Raw genomic sequence first — 24,330 nt, 5'->3', positions numbered from 1 at the left:
GACAAGCAAGTGTTATATTGCACCATGAGTTGCTTTGTTGCGGGTGGATTGATTTTCAGCTTCATGCTGGGGCAAGGAGTGGGAAGAACAAAACGAAAAAACACATACCTACACAAACACAGTAGAACAACCTGAAGAACACACTTTATATCTACACACACAGACATGAGAATCAATGTAAAAGGTGGAGTTTGATTGCACATACACCCTCACACATACACAGGCAAAATTAAAGTAGAAAACAGACAGAATCAGAAACACACATACACATACAGTAGATGAAGGCACTATTGCAAGCAAAGTCCAAGTACTATTTGTGACAGAAAACATCAACTCCCTCTTCCCAATCCAGTCCCTAATCCCTTGGGCTAGATGTTAGGGGTCAGGGGAGTTATTGAAAGTTTTTGAATTTGGAATTTTTGAGTTTTGTTTAGGATGTGTAGCTTTTTCCCCATTTGTTCAAAACGTCATGAGCGACAAAGTCAGACCTGTACATAGGAAATCGCTTGGGTTTGGCATGCGGTCATATAATTTCCTGTCTGTCTAGGTTGAATAGGAAGAGAGGTGCTGATTCATCTGTCCCTCACTCATCACCCCCTCCTCTCCTGCATCCCATAAATTCTTAGATATAAGCAGTCAACCGATTGCTCTATACACAATGTATCATGGATCACAGTGCAGTGAGACACATTATATTTTATCTCTTGCTACGTCCGCACTTTTCTATCAGGTCTTTCTTTGTGTGGGATGTGGAGTCCAGTAAGTGAATAACAAGCGACTGTGACAAGACACTTGTGACCTTGACTCCCACATTTGCTGTGTGAGCTGGGGAGCCAAGTGTGGTAGAGTAAGGTGAATAAAAACCTGTTCCACTGCCAAGAAACTATCTAGCCCAAGGGTAAGACACACAAACAAATACACACACACACACACATGCAGGCATGCACACACGCGCGCACGCACACACACACACACACACACACACACACACACACACACACAGGCACGCACACAAACAATCATTCGCGCACTCACACTACTGTTCCCCTCCCTTCCCCCCAGGCAGCAGACAAGGCAGTACATTCAGGGTAACACAGAGTCAGTCCCTTCAGAAATCCATCGGATCCTCCTCTGCGAGGCCGTGATTGGCAATGGTCCTGCCTCCACCTTTTGATGGGGTCCCGTCACTTTCGGGTTTCACCTCAGGGGGCGGGGTGAGTCCCGATCCCCCCTCCGGTGCACCCCACGGGTCAGTGGTAGGCGGGTAGAAATCGTCGTCAAAGCCGCAGAAGCCTTCGTCCACACCTTGATCGTAGCGCTGGTAGGTGGATGCGTGCACCTCGTTCTCTCTGGCGGTGATCTCCAGAGTACTGTTCCACATGCCATAGCCAAAATAGATGAGCACACCTGAGGGCGATCAGTGACAAATATTGATTATACATAACCACAAAAACAGACAGTGTGGTAGAGATTAGAGCACCACTTCAACAACTCAAATTTAAAAGCAAGGAGTAAACTCTATGTCAACTTAAAAACAATTCATCCCACTCTAAGTGAGTCAGAACAATACAGCAATCCTACTCATAGTAAAAAAATGCACAGATGTCCAACAGTGTTTGTAAATGAACAAAACAGCTCTGCTGGACACCAGTCTGCAATAATTCTGTCTTTACATAAGCAGTAAAAACCACAAAAAAAGTGACAGGAATTAAATGTTGAGATGAACAACATGGCCAGAGAATACACACAGACACACACACACACACACACACACACAGATAAATACGGATGTACGGACAGACAGGAAATAAAAGTGAATTGAGACTTCCTTGTTCTTCCATAAAAAAACAAACAAAGCAAGTAACTGAGACTAGAGACTAAATATTACTGGCTCACTGAGCCAATGAGGAATGAGTCATTTCAAGAGTAATGAAATGTATCGCTCCATTGTTTAACATCAAGAGTTAAGATCAAGGTTTAAGATCAAAACATGGTCAGTTCCCATCTGTCCAGGATGAGAGAAATTACATAAATCCTGTGTTAATGAAAAAACCTTTTCATTGAGGTGGTTGCTTACCCACGAGGCACCAGATTGAGAATCGTATCCAGGTGATGGCAGACAGTTTAAGCATGAGGTAGATGTTGACCAGCATGGCTGAAGCAGGAACAAATGGCACACAGGGCGCCATGTAGGGCAGCCGCTTAGGGTTCTCGGGCTGCTGGAGGATGATGATGATGAGCAGTGCAATGAAGAGGATGAAGAAGACTAATAGCAGCAAAGCCCACCAGCGACCCTCCCCAATACTGCTTGATCCTGGAAAGAGAGGAAACAAGTAAAAAAGAAAGAAAGAATTAATTCCTGGTTACCCTACACTGTGAATTCCTGCCTCGATTTGTTCACGTGTTCTCACCGAAAATGATGAAGGAGCAGAAAGCGAAGATGATGATGAAGAGGAGCAGAACGCACACTGTTACAGTTTTCCCTGTGGCTGGTGTTGGCCTGTCCATCTTTCCCGGGAGGCCCAATCGGATCCTCAAGGTGTAGTAGCGTGGTCCAATAAGCTTCTTCAACCGCCGGGACATCCCACCCTCTGACTCTTCTGCTTCAATGCCAGTGGTCATATCCACTGTGCCATAGTTTGGGTGGCTGGCAGTGTAGGCGTTTTTATCTGGTTTGCCAATCAGCATCTCGTTGTCACCCAGCGACGGCAGGTTTTTGGCTCCACAGGTGTTAGTGGGCGGACCTCCATAGTCATCTGCTTCGCTGGTTGGTGAACAGGCGTCTTTCTCACACTCAGCCAGAACGCCTTCTTTTCTCTTGTTGTTCTGCTCCTCAGAGAGGAAGTTCACAAAGCCGTGGATGTCACCCTCAGGTTGGTAACGCAGCAGGAGTACACACAGGCTTACCTGCAGACCAGAAGGGGGAAGAATTATTTCTTTTAGAAGCAGAAAGGCTTAACCCCCTTGTCACTACTTTTCTTCTACTAATCCTGTCTTCCCACAACATGACTTGTTTGAAAGGTTTTGTAGCCAGTGCCCTTGCATGTCTATGAACCTGACAGACAGGCCAACGGCACTTCATTTCATGCGTCTGCTCCCTCCGTCAGCACAACCTTCTGTTTACATGTTAAACCTTTTGGCGTCATTGACTTTGCTAGGATTTTCTGTTTATGTATGTTTAGAGGTATTGAATAATGCTGTATGAAGTATTTGTCGGAGGGATTATTTCCTCCAGCAAATCCCTGTTGCAGTGCACAATTGAGAGCTCCATCAAAGAGCAGAGCCTTTTTTTTTGCCAAATCTGACTAACATTTGCAAAAACAAATTAATTCCCTGACATATTGTAAGTCTCTCAGACTGTGGAATAAATCAAAGGGCTAAGCACAAAATACAACAAAAGATTGTAGCCTACTGTGTGTCTGCTGGAGGCCCTGTATGTAAAAAGGTTATAAAGATCAGACAAATCTATGTAACACAGTGAGCTAAATATAGTGAGTAATCCATATGGCCTATATGGATGTGTCCACAGTCATTATCCACCACTCACCAGGGTATAGGCCAGCAGGGTTCCTATGGACATCATCTCTATGAGGTCTCTGAGGCTGACCAGGAGGGACAGCAGGGCAGCAAGAAAGCCCGACACCACACAGGCAACAGCAGGGGTCTCGGTGTAGGAAGACACATTGGCCAGGAACCTAAACACCCATGAAAATGAACAGACTGAGACTCAGTGGCGCACATAATTTAGATTGAAATTAAAAACAAACAGTGCTGAATAACTGTGTGGACTGACTTAAATAGCAGGCCGTCCCCTGCCATGGCATAGATGACCCTGGGCATGGGGAACAGGGACCCCAGGAGGGATACGGTGAGTCCGGCAATGGAGCCCACCGCCACAATATACTTTGCAAACATACAGCCATGCATGGCAAACATCTCCATGAGCGGGGCGTCTGTGTCAATCTCATTGTATGGTACCATCAGAGTCAGGATCACGGAAACCTGGACAGAAGAGGGTTGAATACAGACAGAGAGTATTCTAATTAATAAAGAGATCTATGTTGCAAAATTTAAAAAACACACACACACACACACACACAAAACAAAATTAACCTGATGTCCATCATGAAATAGCGCTAAAGGGTTAGGGTTAGGCCACTCTATGTGGAAATTCTCTGATTTTGGTGGCCCTTGTGGTGCTATAAAACTCCCCAGTTTTCATAGGAATGCTGTATTTCTTCTTGGGGAAAGACAGCTACTAAATGGGCCTTGTTGAGAGATCGTTTCCGTGCCCAGGAACTTTGAACCACAGCTCACCAACAAGTGCTCACAAAAAAAAAATAAAATGAACATCTGCAATTCAAGGACAAATGGGCAAATTCCATTTGCTGATGAAGACCATATCATGTGACCAAAAACCCCAGAACAGCTTCTAAATGGACCTTGTGATGAAACCGTTTTCTCAACCTCATCAGAATAAATGGACTGATACTATAATTATACATAAAGTGTTGAGGTATATTCTCACTGTCTGGCTTTAGACAGCTAACTCGCTCAGCACACCGCACATCACACCACATGCAAAATGTTCATTAGTCATGCTTCTCTTTCACCGTATGTGTTCGTGTGTGTGTGTGTGTGTGTGTGTGTGTGTGTGTGTGTGTGTATGTGTGTGTGTGTGTGTGTGCATGCGCGATTTAGATCCTTGCATCTGACGTGTGAAATCATGCGGGGCCATCTGTCACGGATACTGTGCAGCAAAAGAGAGGGATTTCCATGAGCAGATTGCAGAATGAGAGAAAAAGACTAACCCTCACAGAGATGAAGATAAAGAGGTCAGTTTCTTCCTAGTAGCCTGGTGACCTTCAACCCTTTGTGCAATCAAAGCACAGGCTAGTTGACAGTGCGTGTGTGTAAATCAGTCACAGGGGTCTACGCTAATCCAGAGGGAATCTTTCAACAAATCCTGGTTAAACATATTTGTTTGAGAGAACGAAGCTGATTCAAAACTGCACCCTACACATCTCAGCGCTTGTTTTCAGTGTGCGCATTCATATGACTCCCTACCGTCCAAAAATCATTCAACATGATTCTCTCCCTAACTGCCCTCTTTGGTAAATATGTACTTACACCCACTTAAGAGCATCGATCTGAAAAAATTCAGCATGAATAAATAGTCGAGGTTGAGCACCGAAAGAGGAGGCCTTCCAATTTAGACAATTTTGGGGTGTCTCACTCTAAAAATTATGCCACTGTGCAGATGTAATGTGCTTGCTGATTAAAGTGATTCCTGAATCTTGAACTGCAGCAGCTAAAGGATCCTAATGGAAGCAAAAAAAAGTCATTCCAAGATGTGAGATCGACCAAAGACAGATGGAGATTATGAGAAGGTGAGAAAATACATATTATACCACAAGAGAGGGGTGATATGGAGAAATAGATGTGACTGGGAGACAGAGAGAAAGAGAAAGACGAGTTATTCAAAGAGAAATGTTTAAGTTTTGAGGTTGACGCAATCTTTGGCCCTAGGCAATCCCACAAAATTATTCTTCCTGATGTAACGTGGTACCCATAGCAACAATCATCCAGCACAAATGTGTCAAATGGAGAGATCTAGTAGGCTGTGTGCAAGCTGAATATGTAATGATCAGAGATGCGATACACACCCACACAGTTTGAGTGCAGGGGGAAGCATGTGGATGTTTGATCTTTCCATCCTTCTCTCATATGCTTCTCAAAATGTGGGGTAACACTTTTGTATTCAAAAACAACCCAAAATGCATGAAAATGGAGCACGATAAATAATCTGGAAGATGTGGATCTTTATAGTAAAACTTTACTATAGGATCCTGTCACAAAATATTACCAAAACATGAACTTTTGTATTGTTTTAAATTAAACAATGGTTTAAATTACATTATACTATCACATATTTTAATGACAATGTTTAATAAAAACTTATGTGGGTGTATGAATTAAAAACTCACAGAGACATAGGCAGTGAGGCAGGTGATGAGTGAGGCAGTGATGGCGTAGGGGATGGAGGTGTTGGGACTCTTGGCCTCTTCTCCTGTTGTAGCAATGATGTCGAATCCGATGAAGGCATAGAAACAGGTGGCTGCTCCCTGCATCACCTGGAGCACGACAGAAATTAGGGAAATGATACCTTACACACGGAACACAAGCAGACGGGGTCTTCATCTACCAGAACAACTGGCTTCCAACCTTGTTTTTAATTTGCTTACTTGCGACTTGGTATATTTGCATGTGTGTGCGTACCCCCGACCAGCCAAAGGGCAGGAATCTTCCCTCGTCCCAGTTCTCCACGTTGACGAAGAACAGGCCGGCGATCATCATGAACACCCACACTATGAGATTGATGACGTTCAGCACGTTGTTGAAGCCCACAGAGTTCTTCACTCCCAAAGCGACTATCACTGTCACCAGCAGCGCTATCAGCAGCGCCAGCAGGTCCGGGTACGACTGCTCCCCTTTACCTAAAGGAGAGGGGTTAGGATTAGCACACACACGGATATTATAGATGTAAGAAATTTTGTTGTCACATTTAAGCACATTGGTGGTGGTGGGTGACACAAATTGAAATCCAAACAACATATATTCAATTGGAATTGATGCACATCAGAGAAAAGAAGCAAATCCTCACTATTCAACCCAACTCGACATGCACAGGAACTCAGTGTTTCTAAATATACATGGGTGGTCACGCACTCACACACAGAAAGTAATGAGACATATTTTGAGCAACATTCCACACTATCCCAGCGATGTGGAGAAACAGCTGCTTTTCCCCAGCAGGAAAAGGAAACATTAACTTTCCATTATCTTGTGGAACAGTTGGACATGCTGCCTATCGTGTGACCACTACCAACACTTTGTCAGTGTCCAACAGGAAGAGACCGTTAGGGTGGTGTCACCCTGATAGACACAGCTGGCAGCTATAGTATTACGGCAGATTTGCAGGCTTTCCCCGCATGATGTGTTTTATGATCTGGAAAACTGTGCTTGCGTGAATCATTTGGAAATCGAAGATGCTGGGGCTGCTGGATTTTCCTATAGTGACATGATTTCCAAGATAAACAGTGAAACATCGTTTGGATGAAAAAATCTGATTCGGGTTGAATGATTTCCCAGTTGGTGTTACTTTCATTTTTTGAGTTAGGATTTCAAATATGTACTGTCATTCAAATACAGTAGCCCACTGAGAGAGTGTCACACAAATTTTTTCCTGTCATAGAGAAGATATGATGCTTTTGTTACATGTTGAGAAGGCAACTCATAACACTGAGGACAAGCATTACAAACATTACTGCAAGAATAGTGAATGAAAGCTAACAGACAGTTTATTAATCCTTTCTTTTTTTTTAGGGAAATCGTAGTGTTTCTACAGCTGTTGCAGGCGTACATCCTTCCCCACTCACCTAAGCCATTGAGCGTTCCAATGTGCATAATCATGAAGTTGCTAATGCTGTGGTTGGCCAGTGAGTCCGCCATGCTGCTGAGAGCCGACGCCCCCGCCGCTGTGCCAATCAGATACTCCAGAATTAAGTTCCAGCCAATGAAAAATGCCACACACTCGCCCACAGTCACGTAGCTGTATGTGTAGGCCGAACCTGTGGTCTTAGGCACCCGCACGCCAAACTCTGCATAACACACTCCTGTGGGACAGAGGGGGAGACCAGCACAGACTCAGACACACACATCAGTTATATGGCTGCATTATCATTGAAGTGAAAGACTGAGGCGAAGGTAATTGAGGAGCATTAAGTTAGTACTAAGATATCCCCTGAGTGCTTTTTATGTTATAGCTTCACCCGTATGTCCTTGCCTTGGTTATCATTGCATAGTTATTAGAGGCTCTTCATATAAATCATATCAGTGTAATGGTGATAAGAATGACAGTAACATTAATACTGTGGCCTATAGTATGTTATAGCCGGCCTTGTGTGTGTGTGTGTGTGTGTGTGTGTGTGTGTGTGTATTACTGATAGAATGAGAGGCATTAAGAGAGCAGAAAAGTCACAAAATGCACGTGTGTGTTTGCTCCAGTCTCACCTGACAGTATGGAGGCCACAGCGGCGATAATGAAGGACACAATGACCCCTGGACCTGCCATCTCCTTGGCAACCAGCCCAGAGACCACATACATCCCCGTACCGACGCAGCTGCCCACACCCAGAGACACCAGGTCCACTGTAGATAACACCCGGGCCAGCCTGGTCCCATGTGAGCTGGTGCCGGACATGGCCGAATCCAACATGGACTCCACAGGTTTGGTCCTCAGGACACGGGATGCAAAGGTGTTCCATGTCGAGCGCCATTGTACTCTCCGAGGGTCTAGCTTCCCTACCAGAGCGCTCATACTGAGGGCTAAAAGGGCAAGGGTCACAGTCAAGGTGAAGAATTTCACAAGAAAGAGTGGGATGTTCTCTCTTTGACTGACTTTGTGCCTTGTGCTATCACAGGGTCCTTGTGAAAACAATCATGCACAGCACCGGAAGAAGACTTGTTCCTTATCCCAATGGTGGAAGATTCACAAGAAGGACGGATTTTGTCTTGCTGCCTTCAGCTCTGTTTTCTCAACCCTCTTGTCCTGGTTTAGTGGAACATGGTGAAAGAGAGCGTTATCTGAAAAACGAAGGCAGGATGATTTATGTTTGCAGCATTTCACAGCACACTGCCTTGTCTAATTCTTCTGACACAATGCTTATTTTTGAGTACACGAAGGAGATGCATTACACATTTGTTCACAAATGAAATGTATCTGAATGAGGAAACAGTTAATTAGCAGTGCTCTCCCTGTAGAACTGTTGCTACAGTAGCCAAGCTCATTAGTGACTGCAATGGATGCTAAACCCTTTTTCTGTTTGTAAGGGGGAGAGAGAGCAGTATGTGTAATTATATGTATATGCTCATATAATCATACAAAACCTCGACTGAACTGTGTAAAGATTCGTTAATTGCCACATATCCTGCTCACTTCGGTGGCACTTAATACTTAAGTACATCTTTGAGAAACTTGTAATTTATTTTAGTATATCAACTCTTAGATCATTTATACCTTTGCTTCATAACAGAGAAACATACTTTTTACTGTACAGCATTTACTGAGTCACTAATAGTCACTAGTCTTGGAGTTTGAGATCATACAAACAAAACTAAACCCGTAAGTTACAGGACAGAAATTACACAATAATTATCATGTAAATACAAAAATTAAATTACAATCAATAACTGTCAAAAAAGTTTCAAAAAATAAAATAATTAAAAAGTAATGTGCTTGGTAATTATTGATTTTTGATTTAACTTTAGTAATTAACTTACTTAACAAAATAGCAAACCTCTAGACCAGAAGTCAGCCATTTCCCTTGGATGTCAAAATTGCTAAAAATTATCTTGTTTGTTTATTTGGTTGGTTTATGTAATTATTATTCAATTACTGGCTTATAATGTATGGGTTTAGGCAAAACATACAGTGTGCATATAGTGTGTGTAATGTACATTACCCCATAGTAGAGAAATTTGGCCAATTTTAACCAATTACTACACTGCTTACATTGATCATAAGTAGTGCATAATTAATATTAGTAAAATAATTTATGGTACAGTCAGTATAATCAATGTATCAATAATAATAATAATAAAATAACAATATACACTGTTGCCCATAAAGTTGAAATAAAATGTTTTTTTTACCTCTTCTCATGAAATGATTGTGACAATGTGATTTATTCTTGATAAATATATCTTCTCAACTTTATTGATCAAACTCTTCCAAACATATCACAGTGAAACTTAAACCACAATTAACCTTTGCAAACTGTGTATTCAGGCTTTAACAAAATTGGGGGTATTGAACAATTATTCCAACTTTATGGGCAACAGTGTATAAGTAATATTGTCGTCACAGGGGTATTTTGAATACAGGCTTGTTTGAGAATGTTTTCTTTGTTGTATTACTACTTTTATTTAAGTACAGGATTCCGCACAACTGCATATAATAACACTATAGCTACATTGCAAAAAGCCACTAATATGTTTGGCCATGTTTAGAAAATATGTCCTCATATCAAAACTATACTAAATCAACAAGTTGAAAATGCTTTGCTGAGTAGCTGAATATGAATCACAGCAATTGGTGAAACAAACAAAAATGGGGACTTATAGTTCACAATATTTACAACAATGATGTATTTCGCTCTAACAATGATAGAACACTCAAACAGCAAAGGGTTTATTATACCTTTCCACAGCTTTTTAACTGATGTCATATGAGTAACAGCGTGATGATAGATGCTTTTGAAAAGACAGTTATTATACTCATCAACTGTGGCACAGTCCAGCCCTCTCTCTCTTAACAGCGGTGAACTAACACTCAACATTCGTCCACTCTGGGCAACAAGCGCAAGTTACTAAACAAATACACACTCGCATACAGCGCACCGACATCGCCTCTCAGCTATAGAATGAGCCACTCAAATGGCTGCAATTACCTCGCTGTTTAACCAGAAAAAGCCGGAGCTGCAATTGTCGCTGCACTTAGTGGGAGTCTGAGCATGAGGAGAGGTACAAAGAGGTGATTTCATTTGTGTGTGATGGTGAGTGTCAGGTTGGGCATGGGCTATTAACCCTTCACCAGGCTGACTCACAGGAATCCTGATTTTACTGTAATGAAATTTCATTTCACAATTTACTTCTACAGGGAAAGTTGAGGAAGATGTGACAAATGGATCCAAACACACAATGATTCAAGCCTTATCAAACTCAAAAGTGAGCGTGGGGGGGGGGGAGACTCAGTGCACATAGGAATCATTCCCCGATTCTGAAAATTGATTTTTGTACATTGTTTATAACGTTTTGATTTCTACTTGCTATGTATGAAGCTATGCCATGAAGGCACAGTGCGCACACATGCATCAGAGTCATTTATCTTAAATTAAGGCAAGCATTTGCATTCTTGACATAACTCTCACAACATGTATGGTTTGCAAGATGGAGGGGAAAAAAATAACAAAAATAAACTTACAAATCTACAAATCCAGTAGTCATGTACACTTTCATTATTCTTATACAGGTAGAAGACACTTTCCATGGTATAAACCCTTTTCATGACAAACCAAGAAAATCATCACTTCTTCCTTTCCAGTTTTGACACATCAAACTATCTAATATCTTGCAATAACACTTTTGAACAAGAAAGCAGTGTGCTCCCAAAACACCTCTTAGTTCGGCAATACAATGACCTTCATCGAGAAGAACAGTTAGCTTAACTGCCAGTTACTATAGGTTTCAAATTGCAATTCAACGGCCGAAACATGAATGAATGGATTGGCACATGCACTAGAGTAGCGACCCAAAAATAGTGACCCATTTTATTCACTTAATCAAGTCTAAACTTCTGAATTAAAATTTAACGGTGATATTCCCAAAGATTCCCACGTGTATTCAAAGGCATGTTTCTGTTTAATTTAGCAGCATAATTCTATCATGGTACTAAGTTCTCTCATGTTTTACAATTAGATAAGTTAGACAGTCCACTGCTCATTTTCAGTCAACTAGTGATCGCACAAAAAAGAGATATTAAACAAAGTCTCATATCGACCTTGAAACACAAATTAACTACTTAAAAATAATTTTTCACACTGCTGTAAAAACAGATGAATGGATTAGAAGAAAAGGAAGAGGAGGAAAAACAGCAAATCTGTTCTGAGTCCTAAGCTTTGATCCTCCGGTTGGGCTTAAATGTGTGTGTGTGTGTGTGTAATAGCCAAACAGATGCTTTAATTGGAGAAACTGACATCTATGCACGTATCCAATCACACTCAGCAAGTGTCAGCTTGGAACAAAATAGGCAGTTTAAAATTGTTGTGTTTATGGGATGCGTATTATTACACACACACACACACACACACACACACACAGCTCAGCTTTTCATTATTCCACATCACAAATCAAATCATGCAAGCAGCTTGCTTTACAAAAACATCTGTAACATTTAATATTCTAGTTTCAGTGACCACCACCTGCCCCATGTTGAGCGGGAGCTGTTTGAACAGTCGCTGATCAACAAAACCGAGCAGCGTAAAACACTGTGGCAGCAGGTGTTTCAGCTGCTCTGTGCTGAAAAACTGACTTCAGTTTATTTATTATCCCTGGGATAAAATGATAAAAGCCTAATTTTCTACAAAGATGCTTGTAGACTAAGTTGACTAAGTTACATGTTTACATGTGAACATCTAATATCAACGGCATTACTTTAACAATTACTTTATTTATAAAGTTTAATCATTAAAACATTGCAAAACAAGTTACAATGTGTTTAGAATTAAACTTTACAAAAAAAAACTTTTAAATGATTTTTAGAATTTTTAAAGTGAATTTTAAAATTTCAATGAATTTTCAAAATCATTTCTCGTGAACTATTTCAATTACTGAAGGAAAAAGGACATATGAACCCCTGATGTTTTGTCACTATGTGTAAAACAAGCATTTCTAATTAAAAAATGAGAATTGTGCAGCCGTGCAGGATATTCACTGTCTGCATGATCTCTAGTTGACATTAACAGTGCAGCGGCTGGTGCAGATGGCCTTTTATTAATTATACTTTGACATTTTAGGATTATAGCTTTGCTCTCTTACCAAGAGTTAAATTAGAAGATCAATACAACTCTTAAGCTCAAAGCCAAGAAGCAATTATCTTAGCTTTGCATAAAGGCGAGAAGCAGCTAGGCTGGCTCGGTCATTATGATTGGCTACAATTTTTATGGTTTGGTCATTCTAACTTTGTCTTACAGGGTATGAAGGCTATGCTAGCCATTCTGGGCTAATATTTAATACTGGCACGCAGCAACCATGAGTTACATCTGTCATTGAATCAACAGTGGCATAACAAATGCTGCTTGTAGGTCTTATAAAATTGTAAGTAAAATCCTGCAAAAATCTAATTTTGCTGATTTTATATTTCTGATTTTTTTCTGGATTTTAAAAAATTGGAAAAATGTTAAGCTACAGGTGGGAGAGCTAGGTAAGCTGTTTTCCCCTGCTTCCAGTCTATGCTAAGCTAATCATCTCCTGGCTTCAGCTCCATACTTAAATAATATATGCATATAGTGCAAAGACACGAGAACCCATCTCCTCATCTAAATACGCAAAAAAAGTAAATTGGTATCACTGCCTGAAATGTCTGCACACCGATAGTCCCATCAAATGAATGTCAGATCACTACACTTTGAGCTAAAAATGAAATCAGACATACACACCTGTTTCAGTGCTAATAATTCACTACATCACACACAATGTAGACAGTGGCAGGTGGTGCTTCTCCAAAGCAACGTCTGCATGGTGCACCATCCCGACTCTGAGAACAAGAAGAAACAGGCACAGAGCTGTTCTTCTGAGCCTTTGTACGGAGCACAAACTAAAGTGCCAGTGGCGACGTTCACTACTGAATTATTTAATAGAGTGTGGGTGTAGGCAATATATTTCATATTTATTTCAACATCCAGCCATAGAATTACTCATATTGCTCTTGTCGTTTCATTACAAGAGAAAGAGACATTGGAAATATAGGCGTATAGGTGAACAAAACATCACGAAAAGAGTAAAACACAAAAGCAAAAAAAAGCCTTGAGTAAGAGAAATGACTTAAAAAGGCACATTACCAGTGTGTGTTGCTGTAAGAGTTTACAGCAGCTCTGTTTCACAGACAAGCAGTGTAATAGAATTTCGAGCAAGATCTTTTTCCAATATCATAGCACTACACAAACAATTATTATCTGCTCTGCCAGAGTGCTGCCGCTGAAAGATCAATAGTTTAATAGTTGTCATCATAATCGTCACCACCACCTCTAGCATTTTAGCATTAGTGTGGTTCCTCTCTAGATAAGAGAGCTGTCAGAACATCCATCCTTGTGTCTAATCATCCGTGACTAAGCCTGTCTCTGTGTCCGCCCCTGCCTGCGTCTGAATTACTGGATGACTAACCTGATTGAGCATTTATTGCCTTTACAGTAAAAGCTGCATTGACTTAATAAGGCTGAGAGCCATTCTGATTCACTCAAAACCAACCTGGCAACTGGCCTGCATTGCGTGGCCTCAGCCTCGACAAAAACCAAACCTGGCAAGCGGCCTTGGCCCCGTTCTGATGGTCCACAGACAGAACAGGAAGGAACTAACTCCGCTCAGTAGAATACCTGAGTCAGGGAAATTTGTCTTACTTTGTGAATGGTTTTCCTCTTTTTCTGAAAACACTGTGGTGATCACTTAACAGTCCCTGTAACACAATCATCAGGACAGAATTCTAATTTGACTACTTCTTAAAAAACTAATGACATTCACATAAACCTCAGCTGTACTGTGTTTTTTTTTTAAGCGCAAATTAGAATATATCTGCCAGGACATAGGATGGATGAGACAGACAGACAGACAAACAGGCAGACAGACAGACGGAGCGCATGAGTAAAAATGAATATGTATTATTCATGTTTGTGCACAGCTCTACTTCGGTGCCTCTTAGTGTTATGATTTATGAGGCCAGCCTCTACAGACTGCTACACAGCAGTGCTTAGAGCACCATGCAGTCTGCAGTCCAATATTGAACACAATAATGAATTGGTATCAATCAGTGTGACTAATAGCATATCCATGCTCGTTTAATCACAGCTACTTCCATTTCAGGAGGCCTTATTGTTTAACGCAGTCTGGTCCACTATCTTTCAGGTCACAGACCTTCACAGTATTATTGTGTTAACACTAGTGCAGTGCCTGTTCAAAGGGTGCCTTCTGCTTGGCCTCAGGTACTGCAGATTGCAGCTTTCTCAGGAATCGCTCATCTAAATACGTTTAGCATACAAGCTTTTATTTTGGCATTTTTAATTTACATAGTCATTGCTAGCTAGCTGTTTGGGACCAGGGTATTTCTGGGAACAAAAGTGTTCATTCCAAAAGGTACATAAGTGATGCTTGAAATGTTTGAGTATGCTACAAGGTAACATCTCCGGTCTTTCTTCTGTCATCTGTTCTCGAGTGTGCTGTAGTGCGTAACAGAGAGTGAGCTGTACCCAGCATGCCGTTCAGCGCTTTAACAGTTAAAAGGATCCCCTCTCAACACACTACCCACTGTGTAGTTGTGGCGGTAATAACGCACTACAAATAAATATGTCGTGTAGATCTCAAGAGCTTGCACTCGACACTGCACTTTTTTAGGTCCTCAGAAATACACCCGCTAAGAGTGAAGTCGATTGGACGAACAGTTGTTGAGAGAATCTACGGAAAGACTGACTAGATTAAGGCATGTCTTCCAAAGCAGCATATTACAACCAGAAAACCATTCATTAAAATCCTGGATCCAGTTGAGGGGTCTCAGCAGCAACTGGCTGGTTATAAAGTGGATATGTGGATGTGTGTCCTACATTCCTTTTCCCTCTGCTTGACTGACTTTGGCGACTGTCTGGCCCATTCAGTGCCGTGGCTGACTGACCACTGTATCTCAGTCTGACAAGCCAAACGAATCTGATCTCTTATTTGACATAAAAGAGAAATTGCTGCCTGCCAGGTTCATTTCATTGCCTGACTCATCACACGTGACACTTTAAATATCCCTGTCTGTCTAAACTCTTTAAAGAAATGCTCCCATCAGTTTCACTAAGCAGGCTGCCTGACTGGCTTGGTAATTTGCTGATAGATATTTTGTTTGATTCACTAATGTCAAACTATCTGTAAGGTCTAACTGACCAGCAGGGTGTCTTTGTTGTGCACCCATGGGCGCACGATGGCAGGAAATGTTTTCCATTTGCAGAGGGACAGAAAACTGTGATTATGGTAATTAGGTAACACCCACCAGTTCCTTTGGCTCCTGGACGTGTAAGTGTACTAGATTACTTAATTAAATGGACCACAAGACTGACCACAAAACTGAGAAAATCCTGGTAGAGTAAGTGGTCTTGGGACATGTGCAAATAAAAATAATCAGTGTGCCAGTACTGGCAAAACTGTTTCAAGATGAAGGAAAAACATAGAAAAAATGGGTTCTACAAAGTCAACATTTGGTATAAACAAATAAATGAGTGCCTGCATGCTCTCCATCATGCTGTCATTCCAAGCCACTTAGTCCAATGACTTAGTTTAATGACACTATTGGAACTGGTAATAGACAAATATATACCCTAACAGGGATGTCCCTCTGCCTCACCCAGTTGGCTGTCTGGCCAGTTTAGTCATTTGCTGATTGACTGGCTTCTATTCTGGCTTGCTGATGATGCTGATTCATTCTTTTGACATTAAGCCCAAACATGTTTTTACAATATGGTGAAAACAAATGAGTAAACAGAAAGAAGAACTGTCTGTTTGAGGTGCATCATCTCTGTCTGTCAGAGGATTCCAAGGTGGAAACTATTGGCACTGGTGCCAGGCTACAGACAAACTGCTCTGCATGACTGACCTGTCAGCCAGCCCAGATCACTCACAATTTGGCCTGCCTCATCCCCATCTATCATGCCCTAATGCAGCGCAGTTGAAGCCTGAAGCTGAAAGCCCACTGTGTCTGGCTCCAGACTCCAAGATAAATAAAAACAACGGTGTCGCTCCCTCCAGGCTTCCTGGGTAACCAGCCGTATCGATGACATCTCTGTCTGTATGGCCTTAAGCTCCAAAAAAATAACAGGGTCATTCCGCACACCCGGGCACTAAAACTCAGTTGGAAACTACCATGATGCAAGATAGATAATCCTCAATTGAAGACATTTAGTCTAAGACGAGGCTTAAAATCTGGCCATGAAACTGATTCTGGTTGTGGACTCATCCTGGTGTCTATTTCTTTAACGAGCAACTCCAATAGCATAAGATATTGGTAACACTCAGAGATAATGGAGAAAGAAAATATGGCCAGTGGTTGCCAAAAGACATTTTCCCCCCACAGTATTGTCTCTATCGATCTGATTTGCTAATCCCCATTACTGCTGCAGGCAGTACTGTCCCTCTGTGATAGCTGAGAGAGCTTTCTATAAAGTCTCAAAAAACATATATTTGCCTGGTCTTTAGGGTTCGGTCTATGATAGAGACATCAGCATTAGGGGTGTAACGGTACACAAAACTCATGGTTCGGTATGCACCACAGTTTTGGGTAGGTAAGAAAATAAAGGTAAAAAACAACATTTTGTCTTTTATTTCGAAAAACAAAACATCCAACTGATTGCCCTTAAGTATTACTAAAACAGTTTAACTTTGCTGCAGTGGAAAAGGATAACTACCTTCTATTTCTTGCGAGGAGTCGGGACCTCTGCTGTTCTATGTTGATTTATGATCAAACTGTACATAAAGTGGTTGAAACTCGCTTCTCTAAGCTACAACAAAGTAACCAAGTGACCTCAATAACTCTCTTCAAGTCACCAAGTCTTGGGTGGCTCCAAACTTCCTTCAACTCGATGAGAATAAAATTGGACCACATTATTTGACCAACATTATTTCTCCTCATCTTGGCCCATTGCCCCCCTCTGTTAAATCACATGCAAAAAACAGTGGGCTCATATTTGATTCAAGATTGAAGTTAAGTAGTAAAATTCTGCCACCTGCAAGCTCTGCATCAGGTCCAAACTCAAACACAATCCATTCCTTTTTATCCTTCCGCCTTGATTATTGCAGGTCGTTATATTTTTGTCTTTTGTCTTATTTATCCCAAATCCAAGGGTTTTGACAAGGTCAACAAAAAGGGAGCGCATTACTCCCTCCGCATTACCTTTGCCTCCCTGCACTGACTACCTGTTAGCTACAGGATTGATTTTGAAATCCTATTTGTTTGCATGTTTGTTTACAAGGCGTTAAATGATTTTGCTGCCTCTCCTGGGGACAGAACTCCTGTCTCCTTTTCATAGCGTTAGAGAAGTGAGATTGTCTGACCAAAGACCTCTGCCTGTCCTGAGATCCAGGACTGAGTATTAAGCGGACAGGGCTTTCTCTATTCCTGCTCCAAAACTATAGAGTTCTCCTCCCACCATCAGACTTTCCCCCACTGTTGAGATCTTCAAGAGTCATCTTAAAACACACTTCCACTCATTAGCTTTTGACTTAACCGGCTCCGGTATTTCCCCTGAAGCCTCATTAAGTCTGTGTCGTCACTACAGGCTCTGTGTAACCATCTGTCTTTCATCATCACCATGTTTTCCCTTCTCCTCTATTGTGTTTGTTTGCGTCTTTTGTTTTCTTCTGTGTGTTGTGTGAAGCACTTCAGATTAACTGTAAAGTGCCACATAAATACGGCTGAGCTGGCCATGAACCAACTGCAGACAAATACATATTTTACCAGTGAAAGCACAGGAACTAATGGTTTTATGAGCTTTTAACTAATGATCAAGTTTCACTTTCAACTCCACAAAACCATAGAAAGTGCTGAATCTGTATCTCCTCTGACATTTATTACCATTTTGTGTTTACCACACTTTAGTAGAGGTTTGTTGCATTTTGTGAGACTTATGTCAGGTTGTACGCACACTGTTTCCTGGTGCCTTGACAAAAGTAATACATCATGCTATAAAGTAGATGTCTGGAGGGTTTGTGCAATATCAGTTCGTGATACCAATTCAATGGGACCATCTTTCAATATTTTTGTCTTCTGGGAGAGGCGATGGGGCAAATGCCAGGTTAGTTTTTCACTACCTCTCTGAGCTGTCTTAAAGCAACACTTTAAATGAGGGGACAGAAGGGGGATGTTATGGGGGATAATTAGGACAAAGCCTTAGAGACACATACAATGAGTTTAACAGGTTGGAACGACTCAAGGCATCTCTAAAATTGTTGACTGCGCCTGTCAATGAAACATAATGTATCTATCTGCCATTTTATTGGACATACAGTAGAAAGCAGAGAACAAATGACGTACAGGTATCATGCTATCATCCATTATAATCATCGGCTCTTTTAGAGGGAGGCTTAGACGCAACGACCTAAAATGTGAAAGCTTTCAGCTTTGTCAGTCCTTGTTTATCAATATAATAAAGTGAAGACTGATGCATCTTGTTGAGAAAGTGCTCAAAATTAAGGATATGGAAAACCAATGATATACCTGTAGGGAGGAAACGAGAGCCACACAGAGATCAGATTACATTGTAATGATAATGATTCATCCCTCCCACACACTAACCCTCCAGTAGCTCTCTGTTTCTCTTTCTATCTGTCTCCTTCCTTTTGTCTGTCCTTCTCTTTTCTCTCTCTTTAGCGCCTGTTGAGCCAATAGCCAGAGGTGTGTGTGTCTGTGTGTGTGTGTGTGTGTGTGTGTGTGTGTCTCCTGGCAGAGACAAACAAAGAGACAATGTCTGCATGTGCGTCTGTGTGTTATATTATATTAGCCTTTATGCGCAGGCAGGTTCACTGACGTCAGTGCTGAGCTGCATCTGATAGGGAAAGGATGGTAGGTGTCATCCAGCCATTCATAAATATGAAAGCTTATGGTTGTGTGCGTGTGTGTTTCTGCTGCATTGGTTACACATAGATTTTACAATAAGAGTTTACGAATGACATCACTACATTTAACGTATTAATCTCCCATAAAGAATTCTTGCAATTCTCAGGCACATAAATATTTCCATCTCTCAAAGAAGCATCGATTCTCTCTAGTGTCCTATCATGCACACACAAGCATTCACTCAAAATCTATTATCCCAAATACAGATGAGAATCCAGTAGTGTTTCATAAACCCTGCAGTTACACAGTTAGTCTCTGAAATATAGGGTAATTTTCGGCCGCTGCAGGCAGCTAGTTTCTGAGAAAAACCTCTAAAAACCATCTATCTGCTCAAATCAAACAGCAGGTAAACACAGGGACTAGCTGCTGAACATAGTGGAGCATTTAGCAGCCAAAGAAGTCGCTTTTTTCCTCAGGAGCTGGTGGAGACCAAAGACGGAGCTAAAAGAGAGTGACTACTGGACATAAATTCATCAGCTGGGCGAACAAGGGAGATACTATACTTAGCAAGCTTTTCTGCCTTTATTTAACCTATGAGAGAACATTTTTAGTTTGTACATGTGTTAGGAACGGCAAGCCCCTGGGGCATACGGGTTAAGATATCGACCATTCCCTGCTGGGGACCTTTGTCGCATTTCTCTCCCTCTCTTCCTGTCATCTCTCCACCATCTCTACCAGAGGCAGAAAGTGCTGGAGACAAAATCCTTTGGTGTTAACTCTGGAACTCTACCAGACACTGAAAAAGAAAGATAACACCTCTGCAAAGTGAAAATATCTAATCGATGTAAAAAAAAAAAAGAACTGTTACTTTATTGCTATGCTGAAAACGCATTCATTCTGTTTGTGTCCACTGTAACTGCTGAAGTGTCCTTTAGCAAGGAGCAAGTCGCTGCTCTAGTGGTGTGGCCCTGCATGTGACTCTGAGTCCTCCGATGTGAGACCTGGACGTCTTGGGGGCTGTGTGTGTGTGTGTGTGTGTGTGTGTGTGTGTGTGTGTGTGTGTGTGTGTGTGTGTGTGTGTGTGTGTGTGTGTGTGTGTGAGAGAGAGAGTGTGTGTGAGGAGGGATATGCAGGAAGACAAACTGCAGTTGCTAAATTGGTCAGTTATGTAATCATCTGATTCTACTTGTTATTGTTATTGTTTTTACCCTCCCCATCAGCATCATCACAATCATCATCATCACCACCACCGGCACCAGCACCATCATCATCATGTTTTTTTTTTCTTTTTCTAGCTATTTGGCATTCATTGTTTTTGAGTAAAACTGCTTTTTGATTGAAATGCTGACAAATTCTATCTAGTTCTAGTTTATTTTTTCATTATAACATCCAGCTTATACATATTTGCTATAATGTTATTCTAAGGTAGGCTAGAATTTGACCCTTTATATATTCTACCCTTGTTTATTTTAAAAAATAAAGCAGTATTCATGTCATTATTGTGATTATATGTGCAGTGGGTCATGCAGAGACCTTCCCAGAATTTTATTCTCATTTGTTATTTTCTGAATTAGTATTACCTTAACATTAAAATATATAGCTTACTATAAACTTTACCCAGCATGAGTAAGTGTTCTAATTTTGTAGCCTTGAAGACTTTTGAAGACTTGAATTGACTATTGCTCTTTAAAAAGTATCACTGTTTTGAATTTCATGCTACCAATAATTCTATGCTGGCACTGTAATCACTTTCTGTGTGGCGAATATGCAACTTCCCACAGTTTCCGGATGCAAAAACAAAATCCACCTAAAAGTCACTCAGTTAAAATTTATAATCAGCTTTGCCTATTTCCTGGCAGCTGTCTTTTATAGTTAGTAATAGGCACCTGTTGAGCGCTGACAGGGCCATCAAGCTTGAACATATTAGCAAGTGATCTGCTGATGACTGTTTTCAGCACCACGGACAGCACGTCATCGCGGCTGAGCATGAGGGATGAGAAAAAAGAATTAAGGAGGGGGGGGAAAAAGAGAGACAAGACCTCGTGGCAGATAGAGAGAGAGGGGCAGAGAGCGAGAGATCTGGCCATGTCATTAGGGATTAGCCCAGTTCCACAGCTTGAGGCTTTCAGTGTCTGAGTGCTCTTGTCCTCACGTAGACACACACACATGCATCCAGCAGCACGTTATGTTGCCTCATCAGATAGATAGATAGATAGATAGATAGATAGATATCACTGTATTTGCTTGACGGAGCAAAAGGAGCGATAAATGTGAATCTTCCTCCACATCAGATAGAAATTCAGCCCTTGCAAAAAGCTTATTTTAGCGTATAAGCTCATGTATCATACTACACCCCTTTAGAGTAGCATGAAAACCCAGTACAGAAAAGAAACTCTATACCTCTAGAGAATTATATTCGCTCTCCTTTCCTGAGCATAAAGACAACAAGTTTCACCATGACATCTCTGCTTCTCTCCTCACCCCGGACACGCCTAAATACAGTCCAAATAAGAAAGAACTACACAGGCTCTCACCTGCAAAAACACTTAATCAAACGTCCCACCCTTTTGTCAGTCGAGTCCCAGCCTCTGTCTCTTCCTGCACTCTTCTCGACCCTCCAAACGTAGCCTGCTGCAGCTCCAGTCCGGTGGGAGTAGCGACACCCGCCCTAAACTCTCTCTCCACCTTCTCTTTCTCACGCAAAGACGCGCGCCGTTAAGGTGCGGTGGACATATAGGAAGGGACCGTTTCCCGACATTTCCGCCCCCTCCGAGGACTCACCAAACATCACCTCTAGGAGGACGCACGGTTTCCGCCGCGTTATGCGCCATCGCTCATGAAAAAAAAAAAAAAAACTGCACAAAGGAAGACAACAAAAAAAAAGGGGGAGGAAGAGGAGGAGGAGTGAGAGGGGAGTCACTAGGGGAGAAAAGAGTGGAGGGGTTTTTCTAGTTGGAGATAACGAGGTGGATGAAAGGGAGAGAAAAGTGGAGGAAAAACACTCACTGTGGCACGGCCGGATTAAAGGATGCCCATGTCGGATGCTGCAGTCGGTCACCAGCATCAGCAGCAGCATCTCCGGGCTGCGCGGTGCATCAGTGGGAGCCTGCGCGGGAGGGATGGGAGGAGGGAGGGAGGGAGGGAGGGAGGGAGGTGGAGGAGGGAAGGGCGATGATGTAAAAAGCTTTAAATCATTCAGGAGCCCGCTGCACGACATGTGACCGTCGACACGGTGTATTATTCATCCGGTTTGTTTCCCGATGGCCCCTCCACCGGCCAGGAGACACCGAGCTGACCGGGCCCGTCGTTGTTCCAGCCCACAACCCGTGATTTACCCTGATCCGGCCATGACACACGGATTATCACCACAATGTGCCCACAATATCACAGGAATTTATGTTCACTAGCCTTCATAGTGGTGCATCACTTAGTTTGTACTTTACACACTTTTAAACTAATTAAGTTCTATTTTTATTCAGTTTTATTACTGCTTTATTTCTGGTAATCAATAGAAATGTCTTAAATTACTGTCATAAACTACCCATCTAACATCAATTTGGATAAAAGTCAAGGGGCGATTTATAAATGCCTTTAGTTATTTATGTTATGTTATCCATGAAATTCAATCAAAGAACACAAACATTTTTAATGCAAAGATTGTGCCAAATAAATGTGACACCCTTAAAGTATTTTACAAAGGCTAAACATGGAGGATATAGCCAGCAGTAACATCCTCACCTAAAAAAAAAAAGAGTTATACTGTGAGCTACAAACTCCTGAAAACTCCTCCTGATTTGTCTTCTGCCATTATGGTGGTTGAGGTAAATAATGGTGCATAGATTGTTCTTTCACTGTTTCACTTGAAGCGTTATTCTCTATACCTGACCATGTAATTTGCCTGGTAATTGCTTTACAGTCACACAGGAAATCAATAGGTTGTGAATTTGCCACACAGAGCTTCAGGAAAGTGAATGGTATAGGTCACGCAGGGCATGTCCGTCAAATATAATGATGTCAGATTTAGACAGCGATTGGACATTTTCTTGGCATGTGACATTTTACATCGATGCAATGACTTGAGGGGATCTTTGGGCACAACGTTGGCGTTTAATGTAATGACAAGAAATGCAGTCCTACCATCCACCACTGATTTACACAGGCAGATGTAGCTGGAGCCATAAAGGCCTGTTGCTAAATTATTAAGCCTGTGTTGCACTGTGATCAAATATTCAGCAGATGGCCATGTTATTTGCCATAAATAGCCTATTTATGTCAGCAGCATTGTGTGTGTTAATGTTGCATTTGGAACATTAATCAACATTAGCAGTGAGCAGCGGTTCAACCCACCCAGAGGAACCACAATCAGGTCTCAGATATTTTCATCTGTGTGTGTATATGTGGAGTGTTTTTGAGTCGTCATCCATCACAGAAAAAACATCTCTTGAAGAACACTGGTATATGTGTTCATTTCTTCACTCTGGCAGACTGTGCCTTTACACCGGCATAGTTGGGTTAACTGGAGATTTTTGAGCCACAAGCGCACCCTCTGGTAGACAATTCAAAGGCATTTTGTCAATTCCAGTCTCTTGCTTTCACGTGTTTATTGCAGTGGCGCTGTTGCTTATGGCAGCCATTTTTGTTGCTCTTCAAAAATGAGGAAAATAAAAAATGGCATACGCCTAACCAGAGCACTGTAGAGACAGAGTTGCATTATCTCTGTTCTCTCCAGTGGAGCCTTTGTTTGTTTTTTTTAAACAATCAAGGATCGTGAAGCCTCTCAATAGGCTAGACTAAATCCCTGCTTTAAATAGAGACTCGTAGCAATGACTCAGGTGAACTAGCTTACTACCAACTGCAGTTACTGACTGTAACTTCCATGGCCAAGGAGCTGATGAACAAAAAAACCTGTTCAGGACTGC

The 24,330-nt window shown here is 41.7% G+C and overlaps 1 protein-coding gene across 1 annotated transcript; it reads right to left on the bottom strand.

The window, feature by feature from the left end:
* Positions 1–1,107: 1,107 nt before the first annotated feature.
* On the bottom strand, positions 1,108–8,380 carry slc7a14a (solute carrier family 7 member 14a). The gene is made up of 9 exons (XM_070842204.1): positions 8,074–8,380; positions 7,440–7,676; positions 6,280–6,497; positions 5,988–6,134; positions 3,794–4,002; positions 3,548–3,695; positions 2,412–2,907; positions 2,078–2,314; positions 1,108–1,407 (listed from the first exon to the last, which is right to left on the bottom strand). The coding sequence occupies exons 1-9, from the start codon at positions 8,378–8,380 to the stop codon at positions 1,109–1,111; spliced, it is 2,298 nt and encodes a 765-aa protein (XP_070698305.1). The 3' UTR covers position 1,108.
* Between the last annotated feature and the right edge of the window lie 15,950 nt (positions 8,381–24,330).

The sequence above is a fragment of the Pempheris klunzingeri genome, chromosome 13 (assembly GCF_042242105.1).
Source record: "Pempheris klunzingeri isolate RE-2024b chromosome 13, fPemKlu1.hap1, whole genome shotgun sequence".
Taxonomy (NCBI): domain Eukaryota; kingdom Metazoa; phylum Chordata; class Actinopteri; order Acropomatiformes; family Pempheridae; genus Pempheris; species Pempheris klunzingeri.
The sequence above is the reverse complement of the archived record's forward strand: the minus strand, read 5'-3'. Positions and strand labels throughout refer to the sequence as shown.